Source organism: Globicephala melas, chromosome 1 (genome assembly GCF_963455315.2).
Source record: "Globicephala melas chromosome 1, mGloMel1.2, whole genome shotgun sequence".
NCBI classification, from domain to species: Eukaryota; Metazoa; Chordata; class Mammalia; order Artiodactyla; family Delphinidae; genus Globicephala; species Globicephala melas.
In genome coordinates, this window is record NC_083314.1 from 187,189,671 (window position 1) to 187,214,363 (window position 24,693).

The 24,693-nt window shown below is 56.0% G+C and overlaps 1 protein-coding gene across 5 annotated transcripts; it reads left to right on the plus strand.

Annotated features, from left to right (window-relative positions):
- Positions 1 to 216: 216 nt before the first annotated feature.
- Positions 217 to 24,670, plus strand: NADK (NAD kinase). Of its 5 annotated transcripts, none has more exons than XR_011377629.1 (12): positions 217 to 332; positions 13,892 to 14,113; positions 15,118 to 15,201; positions 18,852 to 18,981; positions 19,282 to 19,390; positions 19,483 to 19,568; positions 20,649 to 20,751; positions 21,111 to 21,265; positions 21,436 to 21,535; positions 21,606 to 21,775; positions 22,293 to 22,514; positions 22,931 to 22,997. XR_011377629.1 is itself a non-coding variant. In XM_070046169.1 (12 exons), exons 1-12 carry the CDS (start codon positions 229 to 231, stop codon positions 23,142 to 23,144), a joined length of 1,560 nt encoding a protein of 519 aa, XP_069902270.1. In that variant the 5' UTR covers positions 217 to 228; the 3' UTR covers positions 23,145 to 24,670. The 5 variants fall into 5 exon arrangements, 4 of the variants coding, with proteins under 4 accessions (XP_069902270.1, XP_069902271.1, XP_069902273.1 ...); XM_070046169.1 differs by having other exon boundaries at positions 22,432 to 22,514; positions 22,931 to 24,670; XM_070046170.1 differs by having other exon boundaries at positions 21,618 to 21,775; positions 22,432 to 22,514; positions 22,931 to 24,670.
- The last annotated feature ends 23 nt before the right edge of the window (positions 24,671 to 24,693 follow it).

A 24,693-nucleotide genomic window follows, 5' to 3' on the forward strand; every position in this document is an offset into this window, starting at 1 on the left:
TAGAAGGTTTTTGGGAGGCCTGGCCAAGCATTAGTAGTATTATGTTAATGCTCATATCCAAAAACACAGCTCAAAAGGCTTTTCTCTTCTGTGGGTGTGGCTGGGGGGGTCACTTTGGGGAAGCGGTTGGGTTTACAAAATAACCAGATGGGGAAGTTACGGAGCTTGAGAAATCCCCCCAAATTTCCGCCATCCTTGCCCCCCTTTCCACTCACCCTTGATAACCCCATGGCCCAGTGGTCCCAGGACAGCAGTGACAGGTGTCCTTTGCTGTGCCCAGCTGTGTTCCAGGTCTCTCAACACAGGGCGAGGAGTCCCGGCCAGAGAAGACGGTGAGCGGCAGGTATGGGGGTGGAGAAACCTAGAGACCAGGCTGCTGCAGGGGGCTCCGGTCCACACGTGGCCTGAGCCAGGCGCTCTGTGTCCCGGAGGCCCTGGGGTAGAGAAGGAACAGTAGTAGCTGACAGCCGACCGGGCTCATCCACAGTGGCCCTGCATCAGCTTATTCACAGACGCATCCCAGGAGCTAGGCACACCGCTGGCACACTTGATTCAATGCCGTGGTGGTGGGTAACGCGTCAATTCAGCACGCCTTGGGGGAACCCACCGTGCCTGGACATGGGGGCGCGGGGGCGCAGCTCCCCCTTGGCCCCCTTCCTCCCTCCTCTCTGGGTCCTCCAGTGAGGGGATGGGGGGAGGGAGGAAGAACAGTGTTGGCAAGTCACCCTCGAGGGGCCCTACTTGAGACGCCCGGCCCAGGGCCCCTCAGGTCCAGGTGGTGTGCAAGGACTCGCCGGGCTGCTTGGGGTGGGCGAGGCCCACGAGGGCCGGGGCCAGGCCGCTCCCTCCAGCTGTGCCGGCAGCCGAGGGGCGCAGTTCTGTCGCAGCTGCTCACACCGAGTTTTGGTTCCGAAAACACTTTCCTTCTAAGCAGGGCCACACCCTGGTAGTTACGGAGCCTGCGGCGGTCGGTGTCACCATTGGCGGCAGCCGCCGCCAGCCAACCTGACCCGCGGGGTAGAGGAGCGATGGCGGATGGGGGCGGGGCGGGGCCCGGGTCCAGCGAACGTGCTTGGGACACAGCGTGGTGAGTGGGGACCAGGGGTCCTCCTGGGGCCGGCGCTCCTCCCCACCCGGCGGCCCCCAGCACGGCCCCCGTCCTTGCCCCCCCCCCGCCCCACCCTCCAGGCCTCCACTCCGCCCCCAGTCCCGCCCCTAGTCCCTGCCCGGTGTCCTTGCGGGCCGCCCCACACGCGCGGGGCGGGGCGGGCGCGGAGCGCTTGCGTATGGCTCCGGAGGCGCATGCGCGCGGCAGGCGGGGGCGCGCGTGCGCACTGGCGGCGTGGCGGCATTGATGCTAGGCGGGCCGGCGCCGCGGGCCGGGTGGCCGTGGGGCAGGGGGTGGCCATGGGGCAGGGGGCGGCCGCGGCGCCGGGGACCGGCTAGCGACTGCGAGCGGCGGCGGGGCGGCGGGACCCGCGGGCTCGGCCCGGCGAGCGAACGGTGAGTGAGCGGCCCCTCGGCCCGGCCCGCCGCCCGCGGTCGTGGGGTCGTGGAGTCGTGGGGTCGTGGGGGCGGGGCGGGGGTCGCGGGGACGGGGGCTGCCCTGCCTACCGCGGGGTGTGGAGCCGGGAGGCGCTGGCCGGCCGCCCCCTGCCCCGGGCGCCCGCGCAGGCGTCCGGGCGGCCGGACCTCGCCCCCCGCGTCCGCGCTGTGGGGCGGCTTGGCGGGTCCGGCCCTCACGCGGAGCGGTCAGTTAGGGGTCCGCGTCGCGTTATTTATCCTCGGAAGGCGCGTTTGCGCTCCGAGCCCAGCGCCCACCTGACCACCCCGGAACCCCTGGTCACTGCCTCCCCGTCTGGCGCGCTCTGGTCCTCGTGGGGGCCGCCTCGCCACAGGGTGCCGGGCCTGAGTCGGGTGGTCGTCACTTCCTGCTGGACGACGCGCTCGGCTCCGGCCGTGACCTTTGCTCTGCCGCGGGGACCCGCGGACCCGGACAGGCAGGTGCGGTAGCGCGGACGCCGGCCCCGGGTTTCAGGTGCTCCCGGGCCTGCCGTGCAGGTGGGCGTGGGGTGGGCTCGGCGGCGGCGCCCCGGGAGATCGCTGGGCGCTGGAGAGGAGGCCCCGGTAACCCGCAGGACGAAGGGGCGGGCGGTTCTTTACCGGAGGTGCTGCCCTTGTTACCGAACCCAGGTCTGGCTGCTCGCCGCTCGAAAGCCAATTCTCGAGAGATAGATGTTGGTAGGTAAGGAAAGGTTGCTTTATTTCGGAGGCCAAAAAAGGGGGGGGGCGGGGAGGGCAGATGCCTGTCCAAGGGCCCTCCTCCCCGCCCAAAAAGGGGGCAAGAGCTTTTATAGACAGAGGGAGGGGGCTACGTGCAGAAACAATGCAGTCAGCTCTGACGGTCATCATGAAGCCGGTCATCGGTGGTCTGACCAGCGTCATCTCGATGTTTTAGGTAGAGTTACTCTTCAGTTCCAGGGTCGGTTTGTTTCCATTTCCTCGAGGCCAGCGCCTGGTCCTCATGTAGTTCACTTCTTCCACCTGGTGGGGTTTCAGTGTCTACAAGACGGCTCCCAGGGGAGGGCTCCGAATATTACCTATGGCCCTTAAGGGGGAACAGAGGTCCTTGACTTTGCCTAATGACTGCACTATTATTATTTGGTCTCCTTTGACTGTTTTCCTCTGTTTCTGTGTTCTCTCGCTTCTCTGATTAAAGCTATTCTTTGGCTCAAGGTTTTCCACAGACAAAAGGCGGGCGGAGGACACGGAGGGGCCGGGCGGGGGGTTGGGAAAGGACCATAGCGTCCTGCTCCGTTTCAGTCCCCCTTTCCTTTGGTACTCCTCAGTCTTGGGGAGGGCCGGGTACGGAACAGGAAGGGGAATAAGGTTTTGGGTAGAGAGGTTAGTTATCAACTTGGCAGGGGAGCTCGGGTTTAGTTCCATTTCTGTTTCAGTTTTCCCCAAGTGTTTGAGGGAATGGGGCAATGACCCCTCTTGGCTACTTCTTGCTGAAGTGGGGCATAGTCCTGCCTAATTTGGGGAATGGACACAGAATTGGAAATAACTTCAAGCTCTGTGCTTACCATCAATATTCTGTATTATGAGAACATTACCTCTCTCCTTGATGACTTTGTCATAGTACCTGGACAAGCATTTGAAAATTGGTAGACATTTTACAATGAAGATAATAATCAAAATGCATCTTCATATTAGTCTCTGAATGTATTGTTTCTTAATAGTTAAAGCAGATGTGCAGTGTATATTTAATAGGCCATAAACAGGCTGTTTTGGTTAGCCTAAAGTTCAGGTGAAATCCTGTGTAAGCCAGAATGACTTCCCCATACATACCTCAGTACTTGAAAATTTCCTCCATCATTTTCCCCTTTTAATTGTAACTCTTTCCATAGAAAGCATTGATGGTCAATATATTTTTCCAACGTAGCCAGAGTGGCTCAGATGCCTGCTCTGGGTCCATTCATGTCCCTCGGTGCTAGGCCTCTTTTTGTTTATATATTTGCCTAGTTGTCCACGTTGGGGGAAAACGAATCAGATATCATGAACAGGCTCAGAGGTATGTTAATCGGGAAACGCTTTATGGCCATACATCTTATCATTTGTATCCAGTTCTCACACAGACATTGTACATGTGCTTTCAGCAGTAAACTTAGAGCCAGCATACACATCATGAGTGGTTATACTCTGTGACAACTTCACTGGACAATTTTTTCCATCCTGAACATCGGGGTCAAAAGTATGGTTAGAAAGAAAACAGCTTTCCATCAGAATTTTTTAATTTCTTACTCAGCTCAACAGTAAGGTCTGAAAGTTATCAAATGTTTTCCATATAATTTAACATACCAAATAATCCTAATTAGTTTAGAAAAAATATTTTTCTCTTAACAGAGAGAGAAAACAAAATTTAGTCTTGTATCAGTTTACTGTTAATAACAAAATTCATTTACGTAATTAAATTTAGTCTAATCTTAATCCTAACAACATACAAAATTCTTTTCTCAAAGTTACTTTTTCACAAACATTTTATCACTTTTTGGATCCATACAAATTTGTCCTTTTTTTCCCATCCAACCAACGGTAAGACAAAATTATTGTCGTCATTTTTCCTCAACGAAAGTATCTCCGTTCTTTATACTTTTCTTCTCCGACAACACATATCCTACTTGCTTTACACACTGAAATGCTTCCCTTATCATTTTTACACATTACAATTTGTAACCCTTGAAAACCTTAACAAAACCAAGAAACAAGTAATTGAACTATTTGTTATATCAGTATTTTCTGATGGGCAAACTTAAGAACATATTCCATAACCTCTAAAAACATACACTTTTTCATAGCACAATTTCCCTTTAATGTGTTACAAGATGTGTGTTTAAGAAACCCAGACATAGTGCTTCCCTGGTGGCGCAGTCGTTGAGAATCTGCCTGCCAATGCAGGGGACACGGGTTCGAGCCCTGGTCGGGAAGATCCCACATGCCACGGAGCAACTAGGCCCGTGAGCCACAACTACTGAGCCTGCATGTCTGGAGCCTGTGCTCCGCAACGAGAGAGGCCGCAATAGTGAGAGGTCTGCGCACTGCGATGAAGAGTGGCCCCTGCTTACCGCAACTAGAGAAAGCCCTCGCACAGAAACGAAGACCCAACACAGCCAAAAATAAACAAATAAATAAAAAAGAAACCCAGACATCTTTCGTTTTACTTTTAGTCTTGGCAAGAAGACAGGAAGTAGGTAAATTGAGATTTGATTTGTAAGTGCTTACTTTTTCTTTTAAAGCCAATTAAATAGAGCTCTTTGCAAATTAACCAAAGCCAAAGACATATTGAGACATACATACATCCAGACAGAGGTCTCAATTGTTTCATCTTTTTACATTTCATGAATTAGGCATTGCAACTAAACTTATCAGCTTAGGAATAACAGTCCGAATGGTCAAATTTACGCTCAATTTTAAAAGGCTTTTTTTCCCCCTCCTTTTATTTGTCTTGAGGTTTTACTAATTAACCCAAGGCTGAAGTCTCAGGCAAAGTGGGCTGTGTTTGTATTTCAAGAACACAATAAGAGTTAACTTGCAGTATTTTCCTAGGCATATTTTTGTTCTCTCAGGGTCAGAATTCTGAAAACAGTATTTTATCAAGCTAGCTTTCTCTAACTGCGTATGCAAAAGAATCAGTTTGGGAATTTCAAAAGTTTCATCTTAACCAATTTTCTCCGGAGTCTAAAGAATACTGTTGCCATACGTTGGTTAGAAAAAAATCATCTTTCTTTTTCTTTGTCATACTTTCATAGCTAAAAAATTGTTTTTAATGAATTGAGCCTGAATTTCCCATTTGACATAAGACAACGAAGATACCAATCACGTAGATGGGATACATGTTCACACACCAAAAGACAGATCTGTCGCAAATCCTCTTCAAAGGATGACCAGTATGGAATCCCAAACAAACACTTCCCCAACACAGAGGGTCCTCAACGGTAGACAGACGTCAGAATCAACTGGCAAAATGCCCAGATAGCACTTTGTGCTCACAAATGGGAAGGGTGCCCGGGTGCACACTAGTGGAATTAACCCGGCCTTGGAGCTGGTCAGCTCGTCCCAAACGCACGTTTCATTTCCACCAACCAAAAGCGAAAGTTGGCAGCCAGTGCCCAGCAGGGGAGAAACAGGGAGGATTCCCGAAACAAATGGTTTGCGGCAGCTGCTGGGAACATCCCCTAAAATCCCCCTTGGGGCTGGCTAGCCACAGGCAGCTGGCTGGTCGCGGCTCATCCTGGCATGTCTGACGTAGCCGGTGGCTCTACTCTGGGAGGCCCAGGGAGGCCAGACGCTGCGAGGGCACAGCCCCACCGTCGGGCGCCAAAATGTCTTACCGAACCCGGGTCTGGCTGCTCGCCGCTTGAAAGCCAGTTCACTAGAGACAGGTGTTGGTAGGAAAGGAAAGGTTGCTTTATTTTGGAGGCCAGCAAAGGGGGGGGGCGGGGAGGGCAGATGCCTGTCCAAGGGCCCTCCTCCCCGCCCAAAAAGGGGGCAAGAGCTTTTATAGACAGAGGGAGGGGGCTACGTGCAGAAACAATGCAGTCAGCTCTGACGGTCATCATGAAGCCGGTCATCGGTGGTCTGACCAGCGTCATCTCGATGTTTTAGGTAGAGTTACTCTTCAGTTCCAGGGTCGGTTTGTTTCCATTTCCTCGAGGCCAGCGCCTGGTCCTCATGTAGTTCACTTCTTCCACCTGGTGGGGTTTCAGTGTCTACAAGACGGCTCCCAGGGGAGGGCTCCGAATATTACCTGTGGCCCTTAAGGGGGAACAGAGGTCCTTGACTTTGCCTAATGACTGCACTATTATTATTTGGTCTCCTTTGACTGTTTTCCTCTGTTTCTGTGTTCTCTCGCTTCTCTGATTAAAGCTATTCTTTGGCTCAAGGTTTTCCACAGACAAAAGGCGGGCGGAGGACTCGGTGCGGGGAGGACCATAGGGCCCTAGGGGCTCCGCTTCACCCTCAGGTCGGGCTTCTCTTCGGCCGTGGCCCCGGCACAGGGCCGTCTGGGGTTGGTGCTGCCTGCCCGCCTCCTGACCCGTGACTGCACAGCGCCGAGTTCGTTGCGTAGGAACGGGCAGATGCGTGTGCAGACAGTTGGTGAAGAGGTGCTGGGGCGCTGTGTGTAGCAGAGCCAGGTGCCCAGAGCGGCACAGGCCTGTGTTCCTCGTCGGCCCCGCGAAGGGGGCCGCCACCCTGGGGCCCCCTGGGGTCCCTGTGCGGCCGGGCTCTGCCAGTGTGTGCGCCCAGTTCTGCCATGTCCTTGCCGGCACGGGCTTCACTTACTGGCGGGAGGAGGGCAGTGTGCCTCTCCGTGATGAGTGCTGAGCTTTGCTTTGTCATTACTTCAACAGGCATGTGTTGAGGGCTCGCAGCGGACATCACATTATTGTGTTTATATTCGTGTGCACGACTTTTACTGGCTGGCACCCCCACCTCTTTGGGAACTACTTTTTTTTTTTTTTTTTTTTTGCGGTACGCGGGCCTCTCACTGTTGTGGCCTCTCCCGTTGCGGAGCACAGGCTCCGGACGCGCAGGCTCAGCGGCCACGGCTCACGGGCGCAGCCGCTCCGCGGCATGTGGGATCTTCCCGGACCGGGGCACGAACCCGCGTCCCCTGCACCGGCAGGCGGACTCGCAGCCCCTGCGCCACCAGGGGAGCCCTTTGGGAACTACTTTATGTCTGCATACTTCGTTATTGTGCCCCAGCACATTATTCCTATTAAAACTTCCCAATGCAGAAGTTTTTTAAAAATTAGATTTGTGCTGTCGGGAACTTCAGTGAGCTTGGATGGAGTTAAAATTTCATCCTTTTAAAACGTTAAAATAGGGCTTCCCTGGTGGCGAAGTGGTTGGGAGTCTGCCTGCCAATGCAGGGGACCCGGGTTCGAGCCCTGGTCTGGGAGGATCCCACATGCCGCGGAGCGGCTGCGCCCGTGAGCCGTGGCCGCTGAGCCTGCGCGTGTGGAGCCTGTGCTCCGCGGCAGGAGAGGCCGCGACAGTGAGAGGCCCGCGCACCGCGATGAAGAGCGGCCCCCACTCTCCGCAACTAGAGAAAGCCCTCGCACAGAAATTAAGACCCAACACAGCCAGCATAAATAAATAAATAAGTAAATAAATAAATTTTAAAAAAAAGAAAACGTTAAAATAGCAAATAAACTTGGATTAAGTGTGAGTCATGATTTGCCATTGTCACAGAATACACTGTGGAGATAAATCTCAAAAGCTGGTTTTCATATTTAATATGATTATTTTTTTTTTAAATTTTATTTATTTTTGGCTGTGTTGGGTCTTCGTTGCTGTGTGCAGGCTCTCTAGTTGCGGCGAGCGGGGGCTACTCTTTGTTGCGGTGCGCGGGCTTCTTATTGCGGTGGCTTCTCTTGTTGTGGAGCACGGACTTCAGTAGTTGTGGCTCGCAAGCTCTAGAGCGCAGACTCAGTAGTTGTGGCGCAAGGGCTTAGTTGCTCCGCGGCATGTGTCATCTTCCTGGACCAGGGCTCGAACCCGTGTCCCCTGCGCTGGTGGGTGGATTCTTAACCACTGTGCCACCAGGGAAGTCCCAATATGATTATTTTATAAGTTAGTTTATTACTTAGTCATCAAACTACTCTTTGTAAATAAATATTAACAGCTTCTAAATAATTTGTAATAGTTTTTGAATACATTTGCCTTTTGTGGTTTTGATTGGCTTATCCCTTTTTATTAACTGTTTGCTCTGAAATAACTATAGACTCACAGAAAGTTGTAAAAAACAGTGCAGAGAAACTTCTGCACCCTTTCCCCTGCTTCCCAGTGTTATCCCCTCATCGATAGCACGTTAATGTAAACACTGTTAACTGCATTACACCCCTTACTCAGCCTTCACCAGTGTGTACGTTTGCATAACCACCACCGCCAGTGCAGGCTCAGAGCTGACCGTCATGCCAGGGAGCCCCACCAGGCCTCCTTGCACTCCCTGGCAACCAGTGATCTGTCCACGGCGCCATCATTTTGTCATTTCAGGGAAGTTGTGGAAGGGTCTTCCCTGGCAGTCCAGTTGTTAGGACTCCACGCTTCCACTGCAGGGGGACTAAGCTCCCGGTCTGGGAACTAAGACCCCGCATGCTGCGTGATGTGGCCAAAAACAAAAAAAAGAAAGAAAGTTGTGTAAATAGGAACGTTTATCATGTGGCCATATGGGATTGTCCTTCTTCGCCCCACAGAGGGCCCTGGGGTCACCCAGCCTGTTGCAGTGTCAGTGTCTGCTCCCTCTGGTCGCTGGGTCTGCTCACCAGCTGGGGGACACTTGGGCTGTCTGCAATGTTTGGCTGTCGCAAAAAAAGCTGCTGTGAACGTTCATGTGCAGGTTGTATGTGAACATCAGGTATTTCTCTGGGATAAATGCCCAGGTGCAGTTGCTGGGCTGCATATTTCGTTTTTATAAGAAACTGTCAGGCTTTTCCAGAGCGTCTGAGCCTTCCGTGTTCCCACGGTGACGTGTGAGTGGGTGTCTCTCTGCAGCCTCTCCAGCTTTGAGTTATTTAGCCTTTCTGACCAGTGTGCAGTGACATCTCATTGTGGTTTTGATTCCTAACTGCTCGTGATGTGGAGTGTCTTTTCGCGTGCTCATTTACCCCGGGCGCACCCCCTGTGGTCCGTTCCTCTCTTTTGCCCATTTTCTAATCGGATTATCTGGTTTTTTACCAGACATTTTGAGATTTCTTTATATTTTATAGATACGAATCCTCTGTTGGAGATCTAGTTTGAAAATATTTCCTCCCCATCTGTAGCTTGTTTGTTTTTTATACCCTTTTAACAGGGCCTTCCACAGAGCAAGTTTCTAATTTTAATGAAGCCCAGTTTATCAATTTTTTTTTATTTTTTATGAACTGTACTTTTTATATCATGTACAAAAAAAATTCTCTTTCGCCCTAGGTCCCCAAGACTTCCTCCTGTGTTTTACTTCTTTATTTTTGGCCACACCGCACAGCTTGCGGGACCTTAGTTCCCCCCAACCAGGGAGCGAACCGCTGCCCTTGGCAGTGAAAGTGCGGACTCGTAACCACTGGACCACCAGGGAATTCCTTCTCCTGTGTTTTATTATAAAAGTTTTATAGTTTATGTTTGATATTTAACGTAATCCATTTTGATCCATTTTGAGTTAATTTTTGTTTCAGATGTGAAGGTTAGGCTGAGGTTTACTTTCTTGCCTGTGGATGTAGAATGACTCCAGCACCATCTGCTGAAAAGATTCTCTTTCCTTCACTGAATTGCTTGTGTGCGTTTGTCAGAAATCAGTTGAGTGTACTTGTTCTGTTGGCCTGTGTCTGCCTGCGCCAGCGACACAGTCTTGATTGGCATAGCTGTAGAGTCTTAAGTCAGAGAGTGGACTCGTCTTCCTTTACCCTTCTTTTTACTTTTTTATTTTATTAGTTTTGGCTGTGTTGGGTCTTCGTTGCTGCACGTGAGCTTTTCTCTAGTGTGGCGAGCGGGGGCTACTCTTCCTTGCGGTACGCGGGCTTCTCATTGCAGTGGCTTCTCTTGTTGCAGAGCACGGGCTCTAGGTGCGCAGGCTTCAGTAGTTGTGGCATGCGGGCTCTAGAGCGCAGGCTCAGTAGTTGTGGCACACAGGCTTAGTTGCTCTGCAGCATGTGGGATCATCCTGGACCAGGGCTCAAACCCGTGTCCCCTGCATTGGCAGGCAGATTCTTAACCACCAGGGAAGTCCCTATCCTTCTTTTTAAAACATGTCTTAGCTATTCTAGCACCTTTGCCTTTCCATATATGTTTTAGAATAAGCTTGTCCATATCTACAAAAAAATCTTGCTGAGATTTTTATAGAAATTGCATTAAACCTATAGATGAGTTTTGGGAGAACTGACATATTTACTATGTTGAGTCTTCTAATCCATAATCAAGGGTGTCTCTCAGTTTATTTAGTGTTCTTTGGTCTCTTTCATCAGGGTTTTTAAAATATGTTCAGCATACAAGTCCTCTACATGTTTCGTTAGATTGCATCTAAGTACTTTTTAGGTGACTGTGGATGATACTGTCTTTAATTTCAGTCTCTACCTTTTTTGCCTCGTTGCCCGGGCTCAGACTTGCAGTACAGTGCTGATGAAGAGTAGTTGGTTCCCAGTCTTATTTTTTCACCATCAGGTTAATGTTAGCGGTAGGTTTTTTCTAGATGCTCTTTATCGAGTTGAGGAAGTTACCCTTTATTCATAATTGCTGAGAATTTTTACCATAAACGGGTGTTGAATTTTGTCCAGTGCTTTTTTGTGCATCAGTTGATGTGATCAGCCTGATGAAATGATGGATTACATTCATTGAGCAGGCTTTGCATTCCTGGAATAAGCCCCACTTGGCGATTGATCTGTTCTTTCTAAACATTATATGTTGTGTCCCCATTAAGCATGTGTCAGATAACACAAAGTATTACCCCAAGACTCAGAGTACTGTAATTCTTAAACTACAAGTAGAAGCTTGACATGGCATCACCTGAGTATTTAGCTGTAGAGTAAATTAAATTTCAGCAGTTGTCCCAGGAGTGGTTGAGGGCTTGTTGGGAGTGGTTTGGGCCCTGGGTAATGTGCAGCTCAGAAGACCCCTGCTCTGCCTTGTAGGTGGAGGTTGTGGGGATGGGGGAAGTCACTAACTTTTATCATTTGTAACATTGTTATTTACAAATAGAAATTCATCTCAACCATTTAAATGAGAATTACTTTGAATGATTTCTTCCTTTGGGTATGTTGCCCATAATATCAAACAAAATATGTAAAAATCCAGTGATTATAAAATGAATTTTAAGCTTTTTGAACATTTCAGCATCATAGGATTTAATTACCTTCTTATCCGTATCTTCTCAGGGTTATAGTGATCTTACTAGGTAGTTATTTCTGTACCTTCCTGGGATGATAGAGTTTTCCACAGCCTCCTAGGATTACAGCATCACCTGCCCAGCACAGGCTGCAGGCCCAGTTGGTTTTAGGGCAGGCCTTCCTTGCAAGCAGGTTTCAGCCTCTTGCAGCTGGTGCTGTGCCAGGATAGTGGTCTTCAAGTTTTGTTTGGCCAGAGGTTTGGCATTATTGCCTATAATGATTGTCTGTTGATCTTTCGTGTTACTGGAAACTGGGGTATGCCCTGATAGAAGCTTATTTTAATTTAGGAGGGGCTAAGTCAGAGGCATGGTTTCCAGAAGACGAGGAGTGGGGTCTGCAGGGTCTTCTCCCCTCCCGGGACCCTGGGCCAGCTCGTGCCCTGGGCCTCCCTTTTGGGTCCCGTCGTCTGTGTTCACTGTGGTCAGGCATGAGGAGCTTAGGAGTGCTGGCCCAGATGCCAGCTGTGTCACCTTGGACTTCGGTCCCCTGGACCCTCCCTGCACGGCTCCTCGCGAGGGTAAGTCAGGCAGTTTGAGTCGAGTGCCGCGACAGGGCCTGGCCGGGTCGGTGCGGGTTCTGCCGCTCCCTGGTCGTCCTGGTCTGGGCTAAGTGTCCACATTCCTGCAGCTGTAACCCTGGCCTCCCTGGCCTGCTCTTCCTTCTTGCACAGATAGAGGGACGCACAGCCTTGTCTTCTTACTTATTTATTTATTTAGGCTGCGTTGGGTCTTCGTTGCTGCACGCGGGCTTTCTCTAGTTGCAGTGAGCGGGGACTACTCTTTGTTGGGGTGCGTGGGTTTCTCCTTGAGGTGGCTTCTCTTGTTGCGGAGCGCAGGCTCAGTAGCTGGGGTGCACACACAGGCCCAGCGGCTCCGCGGCATGTGGGATCTTCCCGGACCAGGGCACGAACCCGTGTCCCCTGCACTGGCAGGCGGACTCCCAACCACTGCGCCACCAGGGAAGCCCTCTCAGGAGATTTTTAAAACTACTGATGCCTTTGGTCAAAGTCAGGTGTGGCAGGTGGAGGTGGGAGATGCAGAGACCCCGTCACCTTTGACCTTATCGTAGAGGCCCCAGGCTTTTCTGGAGTCCTTAAACTTTCTTTCTGCCCTTCGTGCCGTCACCCCACGTTGTCCCTTCTGGTGCTGGCATCTGCATCGTGGTCTCTGTCGTGGTCCCTGCCGCGATGGCCCTGTTTCCCTTGCTTGTTCAAGAGGTGACGTGAGCCGTTGGCAGGCTACCCTGCTGGGTCTTTCTGAGCGAGGAGTCCCGCTCTCCCTCTGCTTCCCGAGGACAGGCAGGTCCTGAGGCCCCAGCAGCGCGTGGCACAGCCGAAGCTCTTCCATTAGTCAGCAGTTCTCTTAGAAAATGACCTTTGGTCCAAGTTTTTCAGTAAGTGTAGTTCTTTTCATCCCTTGTCTAAACTGGCTTATTTATTGTTGCTTTTCTCCAAGCTCTGCTCTTCTTTTTCTACTTTTCAACCTACTGATTTCTGCCTGTATTTTTGTCACCTCTCCTGCCTTTCTGAGGCTTGTTTTATTCCTTTTCTAGCTTCATTGACTTAGGCCTCAGCTCATGACTCCTAATTCCCGAGGATTTCAGCACAGCTCAGTGGGGGGCATGGACTTTGGGTTCATGCTTACCTTTTCGATCCACCGTCACGGTTGTTTTGATACCTCTTTTGAGCCCTCAGTTGGTTAGGAGAAAATTCAAACATTCCCCAGTAGTTGGAGGACTGTTGTTTTGTTTCTGCTTCCATCTTTTTTTTTTTTTTTTTTTTGGTACGTAGGCCTCTCACTGTTGTGGCCTCTCCCGTTGCGGAGCACAGGCTCCGGACGCGCAGGCTCAGCGGCCATGGCTCACGGGCCCAGCCGCTCCGCGGCATGTGGGATCTTCCCGGACCGGGGCCCGAACCCGTGTCCCCTGCATCGGCAGGCGGACTCCCAACCACTGAGCCACCAGGGAAGCCCTCTGCTTCCATCTTTTCCTGCTTTACTATGTTGTGGTTAGAAGATGAGGGTGCCTATCTTTACTAGTATTTGGAAGTTGAACTTTTCTTTGAGGACCAAGTACGTCGGTTTTGGCCAGTGTTTCATTGGCACTGGATTAAAGCGCAGGCTGTTTACAGGACATGGAGTTCAGTGGGTGCCTGCTGGTGGTCTTATCAAGCATATTTAGCCAGATTTTCTGGGCCGAGAGGCATTTAAGACTGCACGATGGTGACTGCTCTCCCATGAAAACGTGCACCCCTTGGCACGTGGCCACACCGCAGCTTGGTAGACCCCTAGCTCTTCTGGATTCACTAAAAACCACAGGTAGATTCCCGAGTTCTTAAATATCTTTGGGATGGAAATAGACTATTTGCCAAGTCCTTTGGTAAGTTGGACATGAGTCATTTTTCCCGACAGGGCGGGTGTCGGTGTGTGTATACGTTGTTCTGTACACAGATATTTACTGTATTTTATTAAATCAAGGCCTCCGCGGTTTTCGGGCCGAAGTCCTCCTCGTCCATCGACTACAGAAATGGAACAAGAAACAGTCAGCGGGAGTGCGGAGCTGCGTGCAGAGGCGGCCTCCTACCGCTGCTCCGCGTGCCATGGTGACGAGGACTGGGGCCTGGGCCACCCCATCCGGGGCCGCGCCAAGTCCCGCAGCCTGTCGGCCGCGCCTGCCCTGGCCAGCACCCGCGAGTTCAGGTACCAGGCCTCTCTGGGCCTGCGTGGGCGCTCAGACACACGGGGGTGGGCACGCTTGCTGCCACAGCTCCCAGAGGGCACCCCCCCCACCGTGCCCACACGCTGCGCAAGCTTGAGGCGCGGGGGTGGGGCCCGTGTGCCGTCAGCGGCACTGGGCAGGCCGGGCGGGCTGCGGCAGTGCCAGCCTCAGAGCCGTGAACGCCACCCGGGGTCTTGGGAGGAGCTGCCCGAGCCAGCACTGCCGCAGATGCAGGGGGCCCGGTGGACGGCACCCTCGCCTGCTGGGCAGCGGGCGGCCAGCTCCCAGCAGAAGCTTCCGTGCAGAGTCGTGTTGTCCTCCCGTTCTGGTGTCCCTGGCACTGCAGGGGGTGTGTCTCCGGGCGGGCGGCCTTGGCTGCTGGCTCTGTGGGGTGTCATGCCCGAAAGGGCGTTGAACCTGGTGTGGTGGCAGCGGGTCAGAGGTGGCCTCCGTGGCCACAGTGCCCTGTGAGTCACTTTTCAGTTATTGGAAATGTTGGGTCACTCAAGTACTGCCTGTTTTTATTGAGAGCACAACTCAGAATGAGTATTTTTGTTAGAATCTTAATCTGGATAACTTGGGGATCGTTTCTGAAGTCTTGATTCCCAAGTATAGGCCCAAAAGCTCGTCTTCAAATAGACTTGCCCAGTCAAGAATTCAGATTCCCAGGCCCTTCCCCTGGGTTGAATCCCCTTGTTCTGGGGTGGGGCCTGGGCACCTGCACTGGTTTGGGGTCCTTGTTCTAAGGAGTATTTCTAAGTGTGCCCCCTCTAATGGCTACACGGACAGCATGTAGCCTTCCAGCCAGAGCTCTGGGGATCAGGGCAGGGTCTTCCAGGACTGTCACATCGGTGCTGGGCAGATGACGGAGTTTACATCATTTGGATTAAAAATATTTTGGAGAGTTTAACACAGTCTGTGCCTTGTCTACACGTGTGTGCCTTTCAGCCGACTGACGGCCCCTGCCCTGTGCCTCTCCCCACAGGAGGACCCGCTCGCTACACGGGCCGTGCCCAGTGACCACTTTTGGACCAAAGGCCTGCGTGCTGCAGAACCCCCAGACCATCATGTGAGTCTTCTGGGAGGCTCCACAGGGCTGTTGTCCAGGGGCCACTGGACTGTGGGAGGTTCTGGCTCGGGGGGCAGTGAGTGTGTCGGGCGGCTTCTGAGGCCCCAGGAGGCCACGCGGCGCCGTCTCCGACTCGCTCGGGGCGAGAGTGGGTGCGGCCTGCTCCGTGGGCGCAGTGGGTCGGAGGGGCCTCGACTCGTGTTTAGAGTTAATTTGCTTTTTACAGGAAAAACTCTAGGAGAGAAAAATAATGTATTTCATGCTAATGCATTTGGTGGGTCAAATATGTTTCTCTTAATTATTATTGAAATGCAGAGATGTCAGTTGGCATTTTTGAAAAGCTGAGTTTACTTGTTTGAGAGATACCCTGACTTGCGGGCACAATTTTTTTTTTCCCTTTTCTTTTTTTTATGTAAGCTCTGTATTTTAGCGACAGCCTGAGGGCAGTGCAGCTTGGGGGCCCCTGGCCGTGCGGTGCTGGCTGAGAAACTATTTAGAAGCGAAGCAGTTCGGGCTGTTTCACTGGACACTTGAACCCAGCTCCCGTCTCTACCCGTCCAGCACCTCCTCCAGGTGCTGGATGGTTCCAAAGAGGGGAAAGCTTTGCTCCTTTGCTCTGTGTTGTGTGTGTCCTAGGGGAGAAAACACTCAAATGGCTTCGTGGCCACAAGAGCTTCGTGTTGAAACAGCAGAATTCCAGGTCGGCCCTGCCACTGTGCCTGGCGGTGGGCTCACCACCGAGTGGGCCGTCTGTGCCCCCTTCTTCTGGGGAGCCATGGCGGGTTCACCTTCTGGGGGGGGTCAGACCAAGGGCCCAGGTGGGCTTCTGCGACTCACCGTCGGGGGGCCTTGCTCCCTGCAGCTGTCTCCCCGTTCTCAGCACTGGCCCAGTGGGCAGACGGTGCCGGGCCCCCGGGGGCTGCTGTGCTTTGTGGACCCTGGTGACCCAAGGGCGGCCTGGGTACTGGGGTAACTGGTGTCAGTGCCTCTACCGTCCAGGTGCTGCCCTGGCTCTCTAGTCGCTGCTGCTGGACGCGGGCAGGTCCTGCCCACCTGCGGCGCCCACCCCCCAGTGCCCCTCGTTTGCACTTCGCACAGCATCCACACTGGTAACCAGCCCCCCAGGTGCCCCACGCCCTGCTGTGTGCACTGCCCCAGACTGCCCCGCCTTGACCTTTTACTGCTGCCCGGGGGCCCCTCCCTGCCCTCCCTGGTCTTGGCAGTGCCGCTCCCTCCTCGTCACTCATGGCTCAGCATAAGTGCCGCCCTGGGTGGCCTCTGGCTATCCAGGCTTAATTGGCTGTCAGCTGCTCCCAGCCCATGTCACAGGTGTGTGTGTGTTTTGGCCTCGTGAACCTCGGGTGGGGTCTCGGGATGGCATCTGAGCTGCTCCCCGAGGTCAGGTTGGGATCGTGGGGAGGGGTGCTCCGAGCAGAGCGGCAGGTGCTGCAGAAGCGTCTCCGAGGCCCTGCGTCCAGCACAGTCCTGCCCTGGGAGGACAGGACTCCACTCTCCATCTTGTCCCTGGCGCTCCCAACACCGTGGCTGGTGGGGCAGGGATTACGTGCTGACCTGACTTCCCCTGATGCTGAAAAGGAACATACTTAGAGGAGTTGACTGCAAGACATGCACTTCCTACTTCCTTCTCTCAGACCTCACCATGAATGTGTATTTTCTGTTATGTTGAAACATGTGGAATTGCCAACATCTGACGCCTTTGGCTTTTGAGACAGGGCTCAGATGGGTCCCCCGCTGAGCTGTCAGGCATCCCTGCCTCCCATCCAGCCCCCAGAGCCTCTGTGCCAGGGAGGGGCCAGCACCGCTCTTTGCAGTGATCCAACAGGAAGTGACCAGTTGGTACCCGAGACGAGCCGATGGCGCTGTGGTGGCTCTGGCTGGGCGCGGCTGAGTCTCGGGTCTTGAAGGGCCGTGAGTCCGGCCCACCTGGTCAGTGGAGGGGGGGCTTCATCATCCACCTGGGCAGCCAGGCAGACTTCTGCTGACCCGCCTGCCCTCCCTCCAGGCCCCAGGGCCAGGTGGAGTGGCAGGAGGCCCGCGAGTGCCCGCCCCTCCACCTGCGGGCCCCTCCCACGGGCCAAGCCGGTTCCGCAGCCCAGCGCTGTCGTCTGCGGCTGGACGGGGCCCATCCTGACCGCCCAGGGCGTCAGAACTTGGCGCCCAGCCTCTGAAGAGCAGGCGTCTGAGGTCTGGCCTCTTTGCTGTTAAAGGCGATTGGACAAGAGGATGGTGTGAACAGTAAGAAGATCAAATACAGTTCGTTTGGTTTGATTTTTCATTTTAGGAAGTTCTCTTGTTGTTTTATACAACCTTTAACAAGTTACAGTATGTTTTGCTTTCAGTTTTGAGGGTACAGAAATCAGGGTTGTGGTGCAGTTGCACATTTGGGGAGTCTGGGGGAGGTGGTTTGCATGGCACTCCTGCTGTCAGTCAAGCGTGACCGAGATGCTGGGCACCAAGCGCCGCCCTCCGCTGAGCCGCGCGTGTGACCCGGGCTGGTGGAGACCCTGGCAGAGGAGGTCATGAGTGACCCCTGCCCTCGCAGAAACGCCTGGAAAGGGTGAGTGATAGTCAGTCCCAGCCTGGGGCCAGGGACCCACTGCTCTTTTCATGGTTCACGTCACGGTTTGGAGAGTTGCTGTTGGGGTCGTCAGGTTTTCAGGGAGGCCGCAGCCACAGGGTGTGACCTGGAGCAGTTGTCTTGATTGGGGAACTTGCGTCAGAAGGGAAGTCACTGCCTGCAGCCTTCAGGACTGTTTCCCAACAGGCGGAGGGGTGTGCTGCCAGGCCGGGCGGGCGCCTGCCGGGTGCCCACAGCGGTCGGAGTCCTGGCAGGGCTCGGCCTCGGGACCTCCGCCCCTCAGGGAGGATCTGCTGCCCGCGGACCGTGCCAGCCCCCCAGCGCTAGGGGCCAAGGCCGAGCGCCACAGAACTTGCAGAGCTGTTGTTGGCAGGCAGGCCCAGCTGACTTTTTTTGGATTTTGCTTTTATTATTTGAGCAGGTTTAGGTTTAGGTTCGCAGCAGAAGTGAGGAGAAGGTACAGAGATTTCTCATGCCCCCCCAGCCCCCCCCCCAGCCAGCCCTTCATCGACATCCTCGCAGAGGGTGCACCTGTTACACACGACGAACCTGTACTGACACATCGTGTCACCCACATTCCCTAGTTGACACCAGGGTCCCTCCGTGCGGTGCGTCCTGTGCTTTGGACAGACGTGACAACACGTGCCCACTGCTGAAATCTCTAGAGCCGTCTCCCTGCCCCACATCCTGCCATTGACTTTAAAACCGGGTGGCTTTTAACTGTGAAAGTTACGGTCACCTGAGTTGCTCACACAGTGGTGTGGACGTGGGGCTGTGCCCCTCTTGCGAGTCAGCAGGAGGCCTGGGTCCCCCAGGACAGAGTCCCCGTCTGTCTGGGTCCGGGTGCGTGTGGGGTTTCCTCCACAGCAGGTCCCCGAGTGAGCCTTGTTCCAGAGGAGCCGCGGGCAGGGGTGCAGTCGGGCAGCCAGAGGGGGGACACCGCGCTGAGGGCCCCGAGCGCCCCTCCGGCTCGGGGACCGGCCGCGCTGGCGCAGGAGACACACTCCGGGGACGGCCCAGGGCCAGTGCGAACGCTCGTCTCCCCTCAAAGGCACATCCAGGACCCTGCCAGCCAGCGGCTGACGTGGAACAAGTCCCCAAAGAGCGTCCTCGTCATCAAGAAGATCCGGGACGCCAGCCTGCTCCAGCCCTTCAAGGAGCTCTGCGTGTACCTGATGGAGGTGAGCGGGGTGGCCGCGGGGCTGGGGTCAGGCCGGCTCCCGCCTGGGGCTCCAGGGCTCTGATCCTGGGGCTGCTCGAGTCAGGAGGCTCTGTAACCCAGCGTCACCGAGCCTCCAGCAGCTCAGCAGCGTGTGAAGTGAGAAAGCGGCCGCGCTTTGTCACCGAGACAGAGCTGCTGCCGCCCACCCCCCACCCAGCATCGTACAAGGCCAAGCAAGGCAGGAAGGAGGCTCCGTGAAGACCGGCCCGCCCTGGCCTGGCTCTTACCGGCAGGGCTGACTCGCCCATGTCCCTTCCAGGAAAACAACATGATCGTGTACGTGGAGAAGAAGGTTCTGGAGGACCCCGCCATCGTGAGTGATGACCGCTTTGGGCCAGTGAAGAGGAAGTTCTGCACCTTCAGAGAAGGCGAGTTGTCCCGTGGGGCCTCGCCCATGTGGCCGTGCCTGGCAGCATCGGGGGTGTTTGACGGCTCTTCTGTGTCTGCCTTGTTTTTCTAGATTACGATGACATCTCCAACCAGATTGATCTCATCATTTGCCTGGGAGGAGACGGGACCCTACTGTACGCCTCGTCGCTCTTCCAGGTGAGGCCCCCAGATGCCGCCTGAGGATGGCGAGGGGAGGCAGCGACACAGCAAGTTTGCAAACGATACCAAGTGCTGCATCTGCTGTCCGGTGCTAGACACTGTGACAGGCCAGGCGTTTCCATGCACCTCGAGGTGCCGGTGCACCAGAAGGGGGGGCCTGAGGGTGGGGCTGGGGGCGGGGCATGGCCTGGGGGCGGGGCATCCCCCGGAGGAGCCGGCATGTGGGGCCGAGTTGGTGGATGAGCGTCCGGGGCAGGTGAGGGCAGCGGCTGCAGGCCGAGTGTCCGGGGGGTCGGGGGAGCCCTGTGGAGGCCGCAGACCGCCAGGGTCTGCCCGGGAGCCCACCCTCACGCTCCTCAAGGCAGGGCTCCTGGAGTGACCAGGCCGAGGTGTGTTAGAAGGTCAGATGTGGCCTCCAGAGAGCGGCCTGGAAGTGGGCAGAACGGCCAGCAGGGCAGGAGGGTAGGGCCCGGCGGGGCCTGGGGCCTCACATCCGACGGTGTGAACCCGCTGAGGCTGGAAGGCCGCAGCGTTCGTGGCCGGCAGAGGACGAGGGCAAGGGTCCTGGGGCTGTCCCGCCTCCTCAGAGCTGCCCATTCTTCCCCACCTCCCACTGTGGGAGCCCCTCCTCACCCGCCTGCCCCTCCCTCCTCAGCGGAAGCAGCATGCGGGGGGCTGCAGTGCCGCCCCGTTAGGGTCCCCGAGTCCCATCCTAGGCCCTCTGCCCCTGGCTGCCCCCACTCCTCTCCAGCGGCTCTGTCGAGGTCTCCCCGCCGCTCCCTCCTGTCTGCCGTGGCCAGTGGGCTGGTCCGTCCCGCCGCCTCCGTTTCTCGTCAGCTGCCCACAACGCTCTTCCCCTGGCCTCCCTGACTCCTCGCGGGCCGAGTGCCGTCACCCCAAGGAGCCCTGCCCCACTGCAGCACGGCAGCCCCACCGACCACGCCGGGCGCCGACCCTGCACTCCCGTGCCCGCCCCTCCCAGGGGTAGTCGGGGTGCGGGTCGCTCCGGGCTGGGGACGGCTCGGGTGGCTTTCGAGTGCACTGGCCAGCTGAGTGACTTGCCTCATTGGCTCACAGGGCAGCGTGCCTCCGGTCATGGCGTTCCACCTGGGCTCCCTGGGCTTCCTGACCCCCTTCAACTTCGAGAACTTTCAGTCCCAAGTTACTCAGGTGATACAGGGTGAGTCAGAATGTTCCAGAACCCACGAGCAGTTCTGAACATGGGATCATCTTATGGGATTTGGGGGCTTTTTTAACAATGCAAAGAGCAACACTTGAGTGTTTCGGGATTCAGAGAATTCTAAATTTTGAACGAGTCAGACGTTTTTTCTTAACAGTGAGAAGTTTGAACTGATCACGGGTTTAGGCTACCATACGTGTCGAGTAGCAGTGAATTGATTTTCACAGAAGCACAGGGTGTTGCCCTCCATTTGGGAGAAGAAAGGGGGGTCTCTGGTCGATGGGAGGGTCTCTCTTCCTGCAGTACCACCGCCCCCATCCCTGCTGACCTCCCTGGGTGTGACCCCTGCTGGCCCCCAGGGAACGCAGCTGTTGTTCTCCGGAGCCGGCTGAAGGTCAGGGTTGTGAAGGAGCTCCGAGGGAAGAAGGTGGCCGTCCCCAACGGGATCAGCGAGAACGGGGTGCTGGCCGCAGCCCTGGACGCAGAGGTCGGGAAGCAGGTCATGCAGTACCAGGTCTGTGGGTCTGTCCCCCACAGGGCTCAGGGCCTCGCCCTCGGGCAGGGGGTACAGGGTGGCAGCTTTGGTCTGGACACCCCCCAGCCCTGTCCTCGGGACCTTCCAGGGAGCCCAGGAGCAGCTCGGTGCTGCCCGGCCCCCTCAGCTTGCGGTGACCTCACCCACAGGTCTTAAACGAGGTGGTGATAGACAGAGGCCCATCCTCATACCTGTCCAACGTGGACGTCTACCTGGATGGGCACCTCATCACCACGGTGCAGGGCGACGGTAGGTGGGCGTCAGGCCCGCCTGGGGGCTGCACGTGGGGTGGGGGCGGGCGCTTGACCGTGACCCTCAGCCTGTCCCGCAGGCGTGATCGTCTCCACCCCAACGGGCAGCACAGCGTACGCAGCCGCCGCCGGGGCCTCCATGATCCACCCCAACGTGCCAGCCATCATGATCACGCCCATCTGCCCCCACTCGCTGTCCTTCCGGCCCATCGTGGTTCCTGCAGGGGTCGAGCTGAAGGTCGGAGCCCACCCCCACCCCACCCCCGCTGCCCTTGTCGGCTGGAGCCGGTGCGGGGCCTGCAGTGCTGACCTCCTGCCTTGCTGGGTGCCGGAGGGGCTGTATCCACCCTGGCCTCCATCGTGTGGCCAGTGCCCCAGGGGTCCGGTTGGCGGGGGTGGTGCTGAGAGCCGGGCCAGCCCTTCAGGTGGGCTCTCAGCCTGAGTGGGTGGGGACAGGCCTTGCTGGAGGGGAGGGGGGCCCACAGGTGAGGAACGGCCGCTGCCCGGCGTGTCCCCCACGGCGTGTCCTGGCGTCTGACTGGCCCTGCTGCCCTTCCACGTCCACTCTTCTTCCCCTGCCCCTTGCCCCCCACTGCAGGCCACCCCCAGACCAGTGGGTCCCTGATGTGAGCCCTGGTGGGTGGGGCTGCGTTTGCTGGACGCAGAGAGATGCGGGGGGTGGGGGGGTGGGAGGCGATGCTAGAGCCAGGCCCCTGGGGCTGGGGTCAGCACGACGCAAGTTAATGTTTTCACAGCCTGGAACTGACCTTGGCACGTGGTGGGCATTGGGGGCGCCCGTGAGGTTCCTCCCGGCCGGTGCTGTCCCCCCGGGGTAGGGTCCACGGCGCTCGGCTGCGCTCAGGTAGCCCACACCTGTCCTGCTTGACCCGTCAGATCATGCTGTCACCGGAAGCAAGGAACACTGTGTGGGTGTCCTTCGATGGACGAAAGAGACAGGAGGTCCGCCACGGAGACAGGTGTGTGGGCCACGGGGCTGCAGCGGGTGGGGCAGGTGGGCTGAGGGCCCATCCCTGGTTCTCGAGAGATCGTGTCGTGGACCTGTGCCTGGGGTGACGGCGCCCTGCCAGCCGTTCCCACTGCTTATCCTTCCGCCACCCTGCTCCTTGGGGTCCCTCTGGACCTGGGTACGTCGAGGGGGTCCGTGGTTCTGTCCTGGGGGGCACAAGAGCACCACTGAGCCCCCAGTTCCTGGCTGTTCTCAGGACCAGACCGGAAAGTGGCACCGTAGGACCTGGGGCCAGGCTTTGCAGCAGGTGGTGTGAGCAGAGCTGAGGTGGTCCCCAGCCAGACCAGGGAGGGGTCTTGCCCTGGGGGGGCGGGCCGTGCGCTCGGCGGTTCTAGGAGGGGCCACGGTGCGTCTCTCCTGCTTCAGCGTCAGCATCACTACCTCTCGCTACCCGCTCCCCTCCATCTGTGTCCGCGACCCCGTGAGCGACTGGTTTGAGAGCCTGGCACAGTGTCTGCACTGGAACGTGCGGAAGAAGCAAGCCCACTTCGCGGAGGACGAGGAGGACGCGCACGAGGAGGATGGGGCGGGGAACCAGGCCTGCGGTCCTGCCGTCTGCACTCGGGACAGGCGGACCTGAGCACGTTGTGAGCACCACGGGCCCAGCGCCAGTGGCAGGTGCCGCACCACGTGTCTGGCCAGAGGAAGGGCCTGCAATCTGCCTTTTGTCGACCAGATCAGCTGTTTTTAACGTTTTAAATCTGACTTTTCTGCATTTCTAAACAAGTGAGCAGACCAGGAGCTCTGAGGTCAGCCCAGGCGCACTCACCCTGCGTGTGGACAGAGCCCGGCCCCAGGCAGGGACGGCCGAGCCTGGTGGGCTCCTTGTAGTTCCTTGTGAGGAAACTTCCATAAATCAGTCTACTGAGATTCAGAGGGGATCAGAATGAATGGGTCTATCCTATGGTCTTGAAAATAAATGTCGCACGGCCAAAAATCCTTCAGCTCCCACGACTTCCCCTGAAGCCACTCGGGGGGACGCTTCTGCCGAGAGCAGGTTGGCTGCCAGGACAGATGGGTCCCCAGGCCCCGGTCTCCTCCCCCGCTTCAGGGTGACGGGCACTGGCGGGGCGAGGGTTCAGACCGCACACATTCCTCGGGAAGCAGGGACGCACCTCCCCACCCTGGAAGGTGTTCTCGATTCTGTGTCTACTTTTTAGAGATTCTTTTATTCTGAAAGTGCTTACGTACAGATTTTGTTGTGTACACTTTGAGAATTCGGCGAGAAGGGAGTTTGTGCTGTGAAGTGGGACCATCCTGTGCAGCCCGCGCGACTGTCCGGAGAGCTGGGCGACTTGCTCAGAGCGCCTGGCGCTTGGCGGGCCGGGAGGTGTTGAAGCTGCTCTCGCTTCTCCCCGGGGGCCTGGCTTCGAGGGCGTGCCCGTCGCTCCAGCCCCCGCGCCTCCATCGCTGGCTGCCTGGGGCTGGGGCCGCCTGGAGTCTGGTGGGAGCAGTGGCTCGCGGGGGGCGTGTGGCCCTGGCCCCGCTTACTGTCGCCTAATGGGCTTCCTATTTTTGAGTAACTGTTTTCTCTCTGGGTTGCGTTTTCTCCTGTTAAATTGGCCAGAACAGAAGGGATGGGGGCCCGTCATTTCTTGGACTTCCTTCTGGAGGGACAGGGGCCGGGGGGCGCTGTGCTTTGCCCGCTTGGAGGGTCACGGGCTGATGGAAGGGCATCCAGGGTCTCCAGGGCGGGCCCTGCGGCCTGAGCACCGTGGCCACTGTCCGTGTGTGTATCAAGTGCTGTTGCCTCGCGTGCCTGTGTGGGCAGCTCAGCCGGTGCTGGGCACGGAGGTCGGTTCCCACCCTCTGCCCGCGAGTTCGGGCACAGTGGGCAGCCCGCTCGGCCTCCCATGGGCTGAGGGGGCGACACTCCCAGCTTTAGGCCCAGAAAAGAGTAGCATTCAGAACGCAGGTTACTCGTTCAGACAACAGAGCCAGTGTAGACCAAGTCCTGAAGCGTGACAGGGAATGAACTAGGAAACTTTGGGTTTTTGAAATCAATTCTTAATGTTTCATATTGTTAATATCTTGAAAATTTGTTAAATGTTGAAAGCCTTATTACTATTTTCAGATTCTTTCAATAAACAGGCTTGTTTAAAAAGTTGGGTCGAGTGACAACTTAATTT